Genomic DNA, 16,447 nt, shown 5'->3' with positions numbered 1-16,447 from the left:
ACCTCTGTTCTGTGGGATGATTCCTTTTGATCAAGATGCAATGTCTTAAATAATGGCACGCTGTCTCAAAAAGGTTAACAAAAGTAATGAATTATGCCCTAATTGAGCTAAATGCTGCAGTTATTTAATGGTAAAGGTTAACAAAAGTAATGAATTATGCCCTAATTGAGCTAAATGCTGCAGTTATTTAATGGTAAAGTACACTGAAAAGAAACTAAGCACACTGCAAATAATGGTTAATTAATTTACCAGTAATTACAATCTGTGCTTACAATACAAATGCATTTCCATGATACATCTCATACATTGTATAGAACACTGCAGTGATAATTTAACTGGTTGTTTGATGTAACTCATTCTAGATACGGCACCTTTTTGTTTTTATGAATAAGTATGTAAATAAACTGTTAATGCAATTTATCCCCTTGCATTTTGAAATATATATATATTAAAATATGGAACAACACAGCACATAGTGGATTACTTTCAAGTTATTGGATAGTACCATCAAAAAATGACAATATGCTCAGCTAGCTGAATACAGTTAATAAATCTTGGAACAAATAGTTGCAGGAAGCTTGTACTCTGCATTCTAAACAAAGCTACCGGTAAAAATGGAGAGCCTAACACAACACTAAAAATCAACAAAGTCTTTTTATGAAGCATTAAAATGAGGTAAGTCAAATATTAATAGCTTATTAAATAAACAGTCATCACTTTCTTCAAAATTCATCAGCAATGATTGGCGCAACTTTGGCAGAATCTCCACCAACTTTCTTTCAGACTTCAATAGTAACCAGCTTCTTTCACAATTGATGGAGTAATATGCTAAGTATCAAACTTTCTAACATTATTCTTCATAAATATAAATTCTAAAAATCTGATGATATTGTATATGAATTTACTCAATCATTAAAATGAAGAATGATTGCATATGAATTCACTCAATCATTAATTCTTAAATCCTGAACATAGAGAAATGAGGTAGAGTATCCCAGATAGAAAGTTCCTTATTCTTCTTTCTTTTGCAGATCGGCATTATAATTTATATTAACTCAAAATATTCTCTTAAATGTCCTTCTGGACATTTTTTATATCTCTAATTACAGCGTGGATTTTATATTCCATTTTCCATCTGTTTATCATTTTCCAATAAACTTCAATTTAAAACATCATGCACAGCACACACCTGCATGTAAACTAGATTAAAAACCTTTATTAGGAGGTAACTATAAAAATAACTAAAAATTCATTAGAGGAACACCTAAAGAAAAATCCAACAGAATTCTGATAACCCATGGCTACTTAACTCTGTGAGTGGCATGGCTTTCTGAATCTCGTGAAGATCCTTATTTAAACAACATTTATTAGCTAAACTTTGCATAATTATTAGTCTGTTTTCATAAACTTCCATTTATTAATAAGATGATATTTACATCTTTAAAAAAAGAGAAGCAAAATATTTTAAATTTTAAACGGTACTATTCAGTTTTTGGGACCGTAAAAGAATTGCAGCGAAAATGTGTGCGCAAAAGCACCAAATCTACCAAACACACTCATTTAACAGCGCGCCAAATCTAGCGTATGCGCTGATTTCAGATTGCGTAAGTAATCATAATAGGAAGCTGGCTATATAAATTTAATTCATATTATAGAGTAGAAAGGAATGCTCCTCATCTACTCCTTTCCACATGCACATCTCTAAAGGATCTATCAATTGCTCATGGCAAATACACCAAGTTTCATCAAAGCATTGAAGCATACTTAGGGATTATCTGATACTGCTGAAACAACTACTAAAGTATGCCTCGAGCATAATTTTCAGTCATATATAATTAATTGCCTCTGGATGCTATAACACTCTTGACATTTGTTAATCAGTTACTACATTGCTTTGTAGTAACTCTTAGGATTGGCATATCCCAAAAAAAGAAGTCATTCTTCACATACTTTTATCATTACATTTTCTAAAATGGTTTTGAAAATTGTGAAACAATCTGAAATATACGCATATACGAGTTAGTAAATATAATACAAGCAAGTTTAACAAACAAGACGAGTGGGTTATTTTTTTCCCATCCAAATTCCTAAAAATTCTTAAATGAAACTGTAATTTTATAATTTCAATCTTTCCATATAAGGGCAATCACTGCCACTGCATATCAGGACACTCTCATGAAAGATCAGTGTTAGATCACAAAAGGTTGATGATATGGTGAATAGATAGTCAATTCTTCAAATGTTTGAATTATGACTGCCTTTAATAAATGCTGATGAATGATAAAATATATCAAATAACATATTCTAATCCAGATGCTCCTAACAGCTTTCACAGAACATTTCCAATCCAGCTTCACATCTTCTCCTGTCTTGACATACACATCAATGAAAATGGAACTACCCAACTGGAATTTTCCGACATATTCACAAACATAAAGGGATCTACACAATATACAACAGTGATATTTTGTGCCACAGCAAACGATGAATCCAGACAGATTTTGTAAAATGCTGCCTCATATGTGTTCTTCAGATGCTACCATATTGAGACACATAAGTATTGCTGACACACAACTTACAGAAAAGTTTATCACTTGGTAGGTAGACAAAAATTTAACTCATCAATTTAGCAATAATTACTGTGACTCAGATATCTTGCGTAATTTATAACTCATGATTTTCATGCAAATTTAAAGACATTACTTTATGGGATAGACCAGTGGTCTTCAAACCGAGTCAAAATAAAAATTAGGTAGCGTTTCGTTATCAGGGCCAAACGCAGATATATATATATATATATATGTATGTATGCATGCATGTGTGGATGAAAGTGTTCATGTACATACATATGTACCTGTGTGTGTACATATACACGCACATATATATATTATGTGAATGTACATACTTCTAAATCTGATCCTGATAACACAGCAGTACCCAAAGTAATAAACCACTCAGACTAGATGACTACTGTTCATCAACTTAAAAATATAAAGATACATTTAGTGATTGCTAAAATGGAAGCATATACGAGTTAGTAAATATAATGCAAGGGAAATGATACTTGGGTGTGTGTGTGATTATGGCAAAGCCTCGAGGGCTATCTGCCTAAGGGGAGGGATGCCTTCATGGAGGACTTTCTAAGGGAAACTGGCTCGTATACACGTTACACATGGGGAAAACCACAAAAACGCCCATGCAGCCAGCACGTTCGCGGGATTCGAACTTCGGACCGAACTACCAGTGTTCAGCTTCTTTACCGCTCGGCCGCTGGTGGGCTGAAATGATCCTTGGAATACAAGTTATCCCAATTAATGAGTGAACTACACTAATTTTTAAATTTTCTTTTATAAAAATATAATACTTTTTAAATAATCTTTATACAAAATACCTATAAACAAACTGATTGATTTAAAAAATTATTTTAAGATACATTATTCTAAGGGCGGACTGGATGCTTCGAAAAAACATAGTTCTAAGGATCGCATAAGCTAAGTTTGAAGACCATTGTGACAAACACTTAATTCCGGCGAATAATAACATGAATTAATAGACATTTTTACAAAGAAATATTTCAATTAATAACATGAATCAACATGCATTAATACAGCAGAACTATCTACAAACCTGGAAAACAGCCTTCATCAAAATTGGCAACTGGTTTTGGAATATTCGGTCCACGAATAGTTATTTCAAAATGCTGGCGATAACTATCTGCTTCTTGCTAAAGTGAATGAAATGAAAATATTATGTTATTTATAATACAGCATTTTCCAATAAACTTCAATTTAAAACATCATGCACAGCACACACCTGCATGTAAACTACACTCACGTTTGTGAAAATTGCAACACCATGAAGGACTTACGCAAGTGAGCTGAAATTTTCAGGAAATGCAAAGTAGCGCATGATATGCAAATGATTAGAACTGCAAATCCGTAGCGCATGCGTATGCTGAGCAGCGCCCTCTGAACGGCTGATGGATCCGAATAAATAGACGGCTGTAGTGAGGCGTGTATGGTTATCGGTGGTTATCTGCTAGTGGTAAACGTTAACTCAACCTGTACTTACGCCTCGTCGACGAAAGAGAGCGAGATTTGAACAACTTACAGAGTTTGAACGAGGGAGAATCATCGGCCTTCGTGAAGCTGGATTGTCGTATCGTGCAGTAGCCTCTCGTGTGCAGCGTAACAGCAGCACAGTGATGCGCGTTTGGAAGCAGTAGACGGACGAGTGTCGGACAACTCGGAAATCCGGGAGTGGACCCCGAAATGTGACGTCAGCTCGCGATGATAGACACCTGGTCCGCATGGCGCGGACGGACCGTACAGCTTCCTCTAGACAATTGGCAGCACTGTGGTCAATAGCTACAGGTGTTTCATTGTGTGCTTCATCAATTCGTAGACGTCTGCTGCAGTGTGGACTGCGTGCACGGACTCCTTTATACAGGATCCCCCTAACGCACGACCATCGCCGCCTGCGGCTACAATGGGCCAATCAGCATAGAGACTGGCGTGCTGATTGGCAGCATGTCGTGTTTTTTGACAAATCCCGCTTTAATTTGTGGTACCATGATGGCCGCACTCGTGTCAGACGCTATGCCGGTGAACGCCACCTTCCGGAGTGCATTATTGAACGCCACAGTGGACGAACACCCGGAGTTATGGTCTGGGGCGCCATAGCATATCATAGACGATCTCAATTGCTACGAATTGTGGGCAATCTGAACAGCAACCGGTATATCCATGAAGTTCTACAGCCCGAAGCTGTTCCCTTCCTTCAAAGCTTGCCAGGCGCTGTATTTCAACAGGACAATGCCCGCCCTCATACTGCTCGGATTGTTAAATCCTTCTTTGCAGCGCAGCAGGTACAGCTTCTTCCTTGGCCTGCGTGTTCCCCGGATATGTCGCCAATTGAACATGTGTGGGATGTCATTGGTCGGCGTCTTGCTCGTGATCCTCGTCCTGTTGCGTCTGCAGATGAATTTTGGGTATGCGTACAAACGATATGGAATGCTCTTCCTCAGTCAGACATTCAAACTTTGTTTGACTCCATGCCACGTCGTGTAGCAGCACTTATTGCAACGCGTGGTGGCCACACAAAATACTGATTCTGATCTCTTGTTCTTGTTTGTTTGCTTTGAACATTTAATCATTTATTTGTACCACTACCACTCAACTGTGTATTAAATTGCATTCAATTATGACGATTCCTTCTTGGTGTTGCAATTTTCACAAACGTGAGTGTAGATTAAAAACCTTTATTAGGAGGTAACTATAAAAATAACTAAAAATTCATTAGAGGAACACCCAAAGAAAAATCCAACAGAATTCTGATAACCCATGGCTACTTAACTCTGTGAGTGGCATGGCTTTCTGAATCTCGTGAAGATCCTTATTTAAACAACATTTATTAGCTAAACTTTGCATAATTATTAGTCTGTTTTCATAAACTTCCATTTATTAATAAGATGATATTTACATCTTTAAAAAAAGAGAAGCAAAATATTTTAAATTTTAAACTGTACTATTCAGTTTTTGGGACCGTAAAAAAATTGGAGCGAAAATGTGTGCGCAAAAGCGCCAAATCTACCAAACGCACTCATTTGACAGCGCGCCAAATCTAGCGTATGCGCTGATTTCAGATTGCGTAAGTTTATATAGTTCTATATTTCTTAAGCCGCCATTGAAATACTAGTTTAATTTTTAAATCATTTTTTGATTTAAAATTCTTTTTTGATATCCTATGGATTTAACAATTTGGGAATTGCTCATGACGAAAAGTGTGCAATAGAATTTTGGGTAAAGTGCAGAATCACCCACTGCTTGACGCGTTTTTAAGAATCGCACATACCCATGGACATATCCACCTATTTTTACTTTTTTAAACAAAATTCCCAGAATTGCACAAAAATGGCACTGTGCACACCCTTGACTTTATCTATGTACACATCGACCTATTTTCACTTAAAAAGTAAAATTTACAAAAATTCAATTGTTTTTGCCTTTGTAAAAAGCAGTAAACAAATAAGTGGGCGATTCTGTACTTTACCGAGAATGTTTTCAAAGAAAAGGCATCATTCATTATAGAAAATTACGTTTGAATAACCAATGAGACGAAACTATGCTTTAGCGATAACTCAGTAGCGAAATAGCAATGCAGGCATCCATTCAGTTATGTTTAGCAATTTTTATATAAATTATAATAATGATATAAAATAGTTATTTACTCTTATGCTTTCATTCAGTCATGTTTAGCCTTTTTATATAAATTATAATAATAAAAAAAGTAGGTTAAAATGCGGTTTAGCCCACTGCTTGGCGATTGTTTTTCAATGGGCAATAAACGTGCCAACATGGCTAACCCGATGTTTTGAAGCTGTGTTGTTATTCTGTTGCCACTAAATGCTATCACCCTGTGTTATATTTAAAGAAATTAAATATTGAAAAATCTGCATAAATGTTTCTCGCATTGTGATAAAACAACGGTACCTAGAGCCATCAACTTTTGAATAACATACGTTTCCAACCTAATATGGGCATTAGGAAGCCCAAACTTGGAATTTTTTTAATTATCTGATTGATATTTTGTAAAACTTGAACGAAATCTTTATTAGCAGACTCAAAGATTTCAAAGCGAGCAACTGCAACACAGTACGGCGGGGGAAAAAAAAAAAAAAAAAAACATTTTTACAAGCAGAGCGCAAAACTTTGTATCAGAAATTCTAAAGATATCATTTTAAAATTATTTTGCGATATTGCTGTTGAACTGAATTTTATGGTTTAAGAGTAAAGAACATTATATGATAAAGAAATGTAACGCACAAAAAGTTAAAAAAAAAGTCATTTGGGCGTAATGTAAAATCTAAAAGCTTTCATTATTTTTATTTTATTTTATTTATTTTTTTTACTTGTTAATTCTGTTGCGGTTTGAATGTTCTTTATGTGGTTTCTTTTTTTAATCGAGTGTTTTTCTTTTTTTCTGCATATATTACGGAAACAGCGTATAAACGTTTGTAAATTTATTCAAAGATGCGGGGGGATCCAAAAGGGTTTCCCCGATATAGATTCATATATAAAACCCCTCAAAAAGACTTTACATTTTTCTTGAAAAAGGGTAAGTGAAAAAATTTTTCTTGTATGGTTCGTTTTAAAGTTGGTTATTTTAATATTTTGTATTTCGTTTTGGCTCAATCCTAGAAGATTGGAAAAGCTAACGTTGTGCAATTCTCTGATGTTTTTTTTAAGTGAAAATAGATCGATGTGCACATGGGCAAAGCCAATGCGGTGCGCAATGCCGAGGTTGGTGTGATGCCGAGTTTGTGCAATTCTGGGATGTTTTTTTAAGTGAAAATAGATCGATGTGCACATGGGCAAAGCCAATGTGGTGCGCAATGCCGAGTTTGTGCAATTCTGGTATGTTTTTTTTAAGTGAAAATAGATCGATGTGCACATGGGCAAAGCCAATGTGGTGCGAGATGTTGAGTTTGTGCAATTCTGGGATGTTTTTTTAAGTGAAAATAGATCGATGTGCACATGGGCAAAGCCAATGTGGTGCGAGATGTTGAGTTTGTGCAATTCTGGGATGTTTTTTTAAGTGAAAATAGATCGATGTGCACATGGGAAAAGCCAATGTAGTGCACAATGCCGAGTTTGTGCAATTCTGGAAATTTTTTTAAGTGAAAATAGATTGATGTGCAAATGGGCAAAGCCAATGTGGTGTGCGATGCCGAGTTTGTGCAATTCTGGGATGTTTTTTTAAGTGAAAATAAATCGATGTGCACATGGGCAAAGCCAGTGTGGTGCGCAATGCCGAGTTTGTGCAATTCTGGGATATTTTTTTTAAGTGAAAATAGATCGATGTGTACATGGGAAAAGCCAATGTTTCAAATTGTGGCCAACAAATATTATCGCCCTGTATTATATTTAAAGGAATTAAAACGATTAAAAATCTTCATAAATATATGTACGTTTCCCTCATTTTGATAAAACAACGGTACCTAGAAACATCAAATTTAGAATAACGTCATCCTCCTGTGAATATGGGCATCTGGAAGCCCAAATTTGGAATTTGTTTTATTATCGTTTTCATATTTTGTAAATTTCAAAGCAAGCAATGACAATGCTCTACAGATAAAAACATTTTCATCTCCAGGGCGCGAGACTGTGTATCAGAAAATCTAAAGATATGCTTATTTTAAAATTATTTTGTGATATTGCTGTTGAACTGAATTTTACGGTTTAAGTGCGAAGAACATGATATTTAATTAATAAAGGTAACACGCAGTGTTAAAAAAATGCACCTTTGGGGCGTAATGTAAAATCTTAAATTTCAGATTTTATTTTGTTTTTTAATTTCATTATATTTGTTGTCTTTTTTTTAACTTCCTATCGTTGACAATATTACCTATCATAACTTTAGATATCGAAAAGCCATAGCTTTCACAGCGCTTTTTAATAACTAGATACATATAAATTACTTCGGAGAGAGCACAAATGTCCGAAGACAAATTGTCAATTAGCAGACCATAATTTATGCTTTCAAAACTATACTTGCAGTTAAAAAGAATTTCCAAGCAGACGATTTCTTTTAGAATTTTTACTTCGTAATTTGAGCAGTTAATTCATTTGCCGTTTGAATGTTCTTATGTGGTAGTTATCAATCGAGTGGTTTTTATCTGTGTGTTTTTCCATTTTTCTGCATAATATTTCGTTAAATATACAATCGCTATGGATTTATCTGTGATGCTGAGAGAGGTGAGTGAATGTACATGTAAATTTATTACTTTATTGGAAATGCAAGGGAAACGTGCCGTCATTGTCAAAAAGACTTTTTATTTTCCTGAAAAGGGTAAGTGAAATTTTCTTTTTAAAATTGCTTATTTTTAATATTTTCTTAAATTCTTAATTAATTAAATTCTTTCATTGTGAGAAATTAGATTTTTTAAATTTATTAATGTGTAGAATTCTAATACGAAAGTATAGAACGTGGTTTAGGAATTTAAGAAACATGTAAATGAAAGCTGTGTATGATGTTGATATTCAATAATAAATATTTTCCCTTTATTAATATAAAGCTTAAAAATTTTTAGAAAATAATGAAGATTATTTACTTACTAGTATGTAAGAGATAGTGTCGTTACGTAGCAATAAGGTAATTTTGTAAAGATGATAAAGTTAAAATGTTCCACAATATGAAATTAAAATTTTAAAAAATCTGTTTTTATTTGTATAAATACTAAAGCTTAAAAATATTCACCCTGTATGAGAGACTGCGACGTTGTTTACAGTTTTAATAACTGTTACAATTCACTTACCGTATTTAATAGTTTGAAATACAAAAAATTTACTATACTTATTTCTACGTCTGTAGAGAATACATTGTAACGTCACAATCTTAGTCCCACCCATTTATGAACGTCACATAGCTCTGCCTTCGCAACTTTGTTTATACAACGTTTACTGGCGATTTTTAAAAAATCGCCGCTACTGAAAATCACCAAGCAGTGGGCTAAAGCACATTTTCACCAAAAAGTATTATATGAAATTAACCTTTCATCTAAATTAAAACATTAATCTTAAATATTTATTTACTATTATACTTCCTTTCTTGCATTAGAGTTGCCGCAATTATTTTTGACAGCACTGGCATCAACAATAGTTTGGCGATTTTTTACGCCCTTAAAACTGAATAGTACCTTTTAAGCTAATATACACCAAATGGCCAAAAAATTTCAAGCGGTCATGCACTCAGGGGGTAAATTTACAAATGCCTGTAATCTGTACATGAAAGGTACAGTCAGTCTCATTAAGATAATCAAATAACTAATTATTACAAAGGTGACAAGATGTTACAAATACGGAATACTAAAACAGAAATCCAATTAAGATATACAGTATAATTATTAGAAAGCTGACAAGATGTTACAAATATGAAATACTACAACAGAAATCCAATTAAAATATACAGTAAAATTATTCTTACTTAACCAGATTTATAAAATAATGATAGGTACTTACAGTAGAACGCCTTTGAACATTAGGATGCTCCCGATAAAAATTCTTTTGAAATGGCAAAAGTTTAGACATATCCCATCGGGGGCGGCGCAATTTCTCACCAGGCTGTTTCCCTTTCAAAGAACCACGTCCACCTCCACCTCCTCCAAAGCCACCACCTCTGGGACCACCAGCTCCACCACCCCGGCGACTACCAAAGCTATTCCGATCACCACCACTATAAAGATTAAAAATCTACACTCAGTTCACATTACATATAAAAATTTTCAGTTACCGGAACAGAAGCTTTAATTTACAATATCAAATTTTGTAAAAATTTCACGCTTCAAACGTCTTTGCAACATTCTAACAATTATAAAATAATACATTAATCTAAATTAAATGAAAAAAAAAAAAGAACTGTAAAACGAGTAGCACTAATAAAAAACAACACTCCCGGTGTTGGGATTCCCAATGAGAAGCCTAGTTTACAACCCTCAAACCTTCAACCAAATTCAATTAGCTAATGACCTTAAAACTTCAATCTTTTCTTATTTTTTAGCAGATAAATCATATTCATTTTACAATTCTATTCTCTATTTTATTTTATTTTATTTAATGTTTGGGAAAAATCAGGAAGTACAAGATCATGAGCTATCTTATAGGACTAAATCAAGATTACACACTAGATTATCAAGAGTCAAGTATATTTAGCCATCTTCTTCCAATCATTAAAAAAGCAAATTTTTGAGAAACTAATATATACTCTTAAATCTGAAATGGCAAATCCTGTGTTAACATTTAAGAACAGTTGCAAAAAGTTTTGTCAAAAACCCGACAAAACCCCGTGATGATCGAAACCTTGATTAACAGAGTAAATTTTAAAACATGACAATTGTTTTCAACTTTTTTTTGTGTATTTATTTTAAATTTCAAAAATAAATATTAATATTAGTATTTTAACAAATTCCTTAGCATGTAAATAAAACTTGTTTCTTCCAATTCAAAAATACTTAACAAAGATTTTATTTCATAATAAAAGTAATGAAGAATTAATGAAACTCAAAAAGTACATGCATGCAAAATTTATGAACAATGAGAATTTCTAAATAGTCCTATAACCGGAAGCACTTCTGCAGAGAACCCAGTAAATGTAAACATCACCAACTATGGCGATAATAGTTCAAACCTGGTATTGCGTGTATTTAATTATGGCAAAGCACACTAGGGCTATCTGCCTAAGGGAAGGGATGCCTTCGTGGAGGACTTTCTAAGGGAAACTGGCTCATATACACGTTACACATGGGGAAAACCACGAAAACACCCATGCAGCCAGCCCGTTCGCGGGATTCGAACCTCGGACCGAACTACCAGTGTTCAGCGACTTTACCGCTCACCCGTTGGTGGGCCTTTCAAACCTGGTAACTTACTGGATATATCCTATTCGCTTCTTCGAAGTTTGCAACCATTCTTCTTGCATTCATTTTTGTTGAATTATCACTGTAGTTGTTCGCATTTGCAGATTTATATTATTCTTCTCTTATTTATTATATTTTTTTCTGAATTTTTTAACAACGAATAGATAGAAATATTTTCGTAGATAGATGCCAGCTCTCGGTTCGGGATGAAAGGAAGAAAATACGGCGGGAGGGGTGAATGCTAATTTGTAACACGGCTGTTCACGTTGTGTTCTTAATTATTAACAGCTTTAAGAACCATGAGGTTTCCAACTTCTATAATAATTTGTTTTTGTAGGACGCGAAAATGTGCATTATGAGAATATCGCCAAGTTACCATAATCCGAAGATTAACCGAATAAATCAATTTTTATGCCGTAAAATTTTAACAAGATAACATATTATTAATGCTTTTCGGTACTTTTCCGTTTCGTCGGCGCAAATCTCGCCAATCTGACTTTGTCGGCGACAATATACAGTATACACACAAAAAATGTTAACAAATGTTAGTTCTAAGAATTTTTTATTTTTGAAGGCATAAACATTTTAATATGGTTTATAATTTTGTAAAAAGCCAATAAATTTGTAAAAAGACATTAAGAATTTACTATGCTATCCTGGTTCAACATCCTGATTCGCCGGTTCGTATAACGTGACCCCAAGTGATCTCATCTCACATAAACTACGATACAAAAACATAATTCTCTCAGTAATTATCTACATTAATTTAAAGTTAAATCTTAATTTTGAATACAAGTTTAAATGCAAGAATTATTTCAATTCGTACGAATAGCTTACTGAGAAATTATATAAAACCGTAGTGCTTTACTTCGCTAGTGCATTCTCATTAGAATTGATAAATTTAACACTTGATTTTGCATTTCTATATTTTCGCCTTCGGGTGAGTGGTGTAATTGCATCCTAATCGACTTAATTACCGCGAATGCTCTTGGGGCATAAAATTTGATTATCTTTGTAAATATTCTATGCAGTTGTATGCCAGTATTGAAAGAAACAATCTGGTAAGAAATGGCTGCGACTTGTTTTGAAAATGAGGTGTAAAAGGTTACCAGCGAAGCTATTCCCTTTGGCATTAGTTGTACCATTATTGGCGACTTTATCGTTTGCGCCGGCAAAACGGAAAAGTACCTGCTTTTCTAACAATAACCTTTCAGATGATGGCAGGTGTGACATAAATAGATGATTAAATTGAAAGGAAAACTATTATTGATTATCTAAGATAGCAGAATAGTTTGATGCATCAAAATTAGCAAACCACTGCTGGTGTAAAGAATAATTTGTTTTCTGTGTTAACAGGAATTTAAGACAATTTTTTTCGTATATCACGTTTAACCTGTTAATATGAGTATATTAATACTAATTTATATTTTTTAAATGAATTTTTATTTCCGTTATAAATGCTTATATATTGTCTTACGCTTAATATATTATTTTCTGTGCTAACTTGAATCTAATACAAATTTATTTTCGTATATCACGTTTAACCGGTTAGTTTTACATCTACATGTGTATTATCTGTGAATTTTTACTACCATATGCTTAATATATTGTTTTGTCTGCTAACTTGAATTTACATGCACTAAAAATCACGTTTACGGCTCGGCTCATTGTCGATGAACGGCGTGCTCTGCGAGTAAAAATGCAATGGCACCAACGGGTTCTCTGCGGATGAAAACCCCTATAACCCTTATCAGACATCACACAATCATGCACTTTTCATCAATGATATCTACAGGAAAAGCATCAAGACTTTGCTGACTTTAAAAACTAAGACTTTAAAAACAAGGCTTTAAAAATTAAGTATTTTCTATATTCAACCATTTCTAACCAACTTGAAAAATGCCTTCACATCCTTTTTTCTATCGGCTAAAGTACAGAATCGCCCACTTATTTGTTTGGCGCTTTTCACAAGAGTAAGAAGAATTAGATTTTTGTCAATTTTCTTTTACCTTTTTAAGTGAAAATAGGTCGATGTGTACATGGATAAAGTCAAGAGTGTGCGCAATGCCGTTTTCGTGCAATTCTGGGATATTTTTTTGGTTAATCTTTGGATTATGGTAACTTGTTGATTTTTTGTCGAAAATCTGGCGACCCACCCTGCTACAGCAACCTGCTAGTTTTGTTTTGGACAGCATTTTGTTTTCACAAAGTAAAGGCATTTTTTTTTAACTCAACATTTTTTCTAACAATCTGCTAGCCGAATTACTCTTATACTAGAACTTTTATGGAACAAAAATGCTTAATCATGACGATGATTAGGAGCGAAATTGGGAGAAAGTGCAGAATCGCAAACTTCTTGCGCATTTTTAAGAATTGCACATACACGGTACCATCCATGTACACGTCGACCTATTTTCACTTAAAAAAAATCCCAGAATTGCACAAAAATGGCATTGCGCACACTCTTGACTTTATCCATGTACACTGCTAAAGTCCTAGCTAGTAACCTTTATCGCCTTACCAAAATGTCGCCAAACTACCTGTTACCATATTCCAAAGATTAGCCGTTTTTTTAAGTGAAAATAGGTTGACGTGTGCACGGATACCGAGTATGTCCAATTCTTAAAAACACGTCAAGCAGTGGGCGATTCTGCACTTTTCCCCTTTTTATCTTTCTACTCATGCCCGTATAGTATGTTGTTTGGTGTCATACTATTTTCACCACTTTCACTCTTTAATCAATATAATAATCACAATGCACAACACTAAAGCCATGAAATGACCTATGTCTGATAAAAGACACCTGTCACTAATATATGAATATTACCAACTTTCGTTGTGTCTTTTAGAATATTACATTTTCCCAGTGATTTCTGAAAGGTAAATTCCAGCTTAGCAGAAACCTTGGATTACAGAGGCTCAATCAATAGATTCTACCATAGCCTTTGGAAAAATTTACAGATCAGAATATCACATTCATCTTATAACTCTTTTTGCTTGATTGGAGAATGTGTTATTCCTGGTACCTTCATTATTTTCAGTGAACTACTGAGTAAATTTTATCATAAAATCATTAACCATTTCATGAATAAATGATTACACAAATTGACTAATAACCACAATATGGAACTAAAATTATTAAGAAGTTATTGCTGAAAAGTATAAAATTTTAAATCAAGCAAAATTATTTGCCTACTTTCACATTTGTTACTGATGCGCATCTCTTCAATTTGAGTATGAAACTGCTCAGTGAATTTCTGACAACTGATATACTGTTTAAAAATGAACATTTTTGAACATATGAAGTAGCAAAATTTTGCAGATTTTACAATAAACAACATTAACTTAGCATAATTCTGGATGTGACTGATTTATTAACTGAGACTTGAAAATAGAAGAGATGCTTTTACACCAAAAATGGTAAAATATTTACAGAATTAATTTACACATATAAATGACAGTAATAACCCAGATTTTTAAGTCAAAAGGATTGAAAATTTATTTATTTTTTACATGGAAGAGATACAGAATTACTTAATAAGTTAACAGTAAACTTAGGTTTAAATTTGAGATTCTTCACTTTACCTACCCGCTACTGTACAGAAACAGAAACATGCATATTTGGTAGAACAAAAAAATTCAGCCGTGAATTTTTACATCGCTCCAATTATATACTGAATTTAGTAAAGAAAGAAGAAAAGCATAAAATATTACAATTGTATTCAAAGACTACCATTTAACACTAATCATATAGCCGCTTCTGGCATAATCAATAAATAACAGCAATCACACATGTGCTATTAATCCTTTAATACATAAGAGATATCAACATTTTATTTTATAGAAAATGATCTGTTTTTAATACATCAACCACAAATTAATCCATCGCAAATACAAGGTCAATTAGGTTTAACATTTCCGAATATGATGAGTAATATTGAGAAAGTTATTTTAGTAAACACATAATAAGAATAGTAAGAATTTTGAACTAAACTCACCCTCTGCGTCCCATTCTATCTCTGTTTGCCATTACTATTTATAAAATGGGGCTTAGGATATAAATACTAAGGAATATAATACTCTACTTAACTTAGCACATTTAACAGTAATGGCGTAGAAACGTAAAGAAAAATCTAGGGATGACGGCAACATAACTGTATTCTTGCGCAGGGATACATTAGCTTCATAATAAATATTTTGTTGTTTGTTAAATAAATAAAATGATTTAATACATTTATTCTTATATTAACATGATGGATATTTTGATGGGGGAAATGTACTGCAAAGAAAACTGAAAATTAATTATAAGCTTAGAACTATATTGCATGCGAAGTAATATTGGTGAGATAAGAACACAATCGGCAAATTGCTCACTGTAGTAGGTTGGTGCGTACCTGTACACTTCTAACCCATGCAAATAAATAATGATAAAAATTTATCAATATGTTTTTAAAATAGTGAGAGGGAAAACCGTTATTTAATATTTAATGGAATGATGTAAATATTAGAATTGTGTTTGCAATATTCCTGTGAATTTAATTTTGAATATTCTTTTATAGAGGGCAGGTCACATGTAACTTTGAGAAGATCAGCAGTAAAAACTCTTTTTCGCTTGTTATCTGAATCCAAATTCCTTTTGTTTTTCTAGAAAAATCACCTTGTGAAATCGATAAACGTTTATCCTAAAACTATTTTATATTAGATTTGTCAGAAATGTAATATAGCCCTCCTATTTTTAATGTCAAAAACAAATAGTAATTAAAAAAAATAAATAAAATACACGGTTTCTTCATGCAATTCTTATCATTAATAATATCAGCTCCAGTAAATTGTAATTCTAGCCGAAGTGCTGAGCCTTAAATTAGAGAGCTCCGGCATATAACTCAATCACATTTCTTGCATGGTATTAACTTTCTTTTATGTAAATGAGCCATAATTTCAGCAGAAAATACTTTTGATCTCGAAAGTTTTATTATCCCAAAAGGAACGTTACTCCCGAATGAGATGTCAGTCTCGAAACGGCATTTTGAGTTG

General features: G+C 33.4%; 1 protein-coding gene across 1 annotated transcript in view; it reads right to left on the bottom strand.

Annotated features, from left to right (window-relative positions):
* The window catches only part of LOC118205139 (uncharacterized), a 42,818-nt gene extending 27,250 nt beyond the window's left edge, over window positions 1-15,568 (bottom strand). Inside the window, exons 1-3 of the mRNA XM_035377427.2 lie at window positions 15,412-15,568; window positions 10,020-10,233; window positions 3,628-3,724 (exon numbers count right to left, since the gene is read on the bottom strand). Of these exons, the coding sequence (XP_035233318.1) occupies window positions 3,628-3,724; window positions 10,020-10,233; window positions 15,412-15,443 (343 nt within the window). The 5' untranslated portion in view covers window positions 15,444-15,568. The remainder of the gene's footprint in view (window positions 1-3,627; window positions 3,725-10,019; window positions 10,234-15,411) is intronic.
* Between the last annotated feature and the right edge of the window lie 879 nt (window positions 15,569-16,447).

The sequence above is a fragment of the Stegodyphus dumicola genome, chromosome 2 (genome assembly GCF_044657685.1).
Source record: "Stegodyphus dumicola isolate Sdum_Otavi_A_Nest chromosome 2, ASM4465768v1".
NCBI lineage: Eukaryota > Metazoa > Arthropoda > Arachnida > Araneae > Eresidae > Stegodyphus > Stegodyphus dumicola.
The sequence above is the reverse complement of the archived record's forward strand: the minus strand, read 5'-3'. Positions and strand labels throughout refer to the sequence as shown.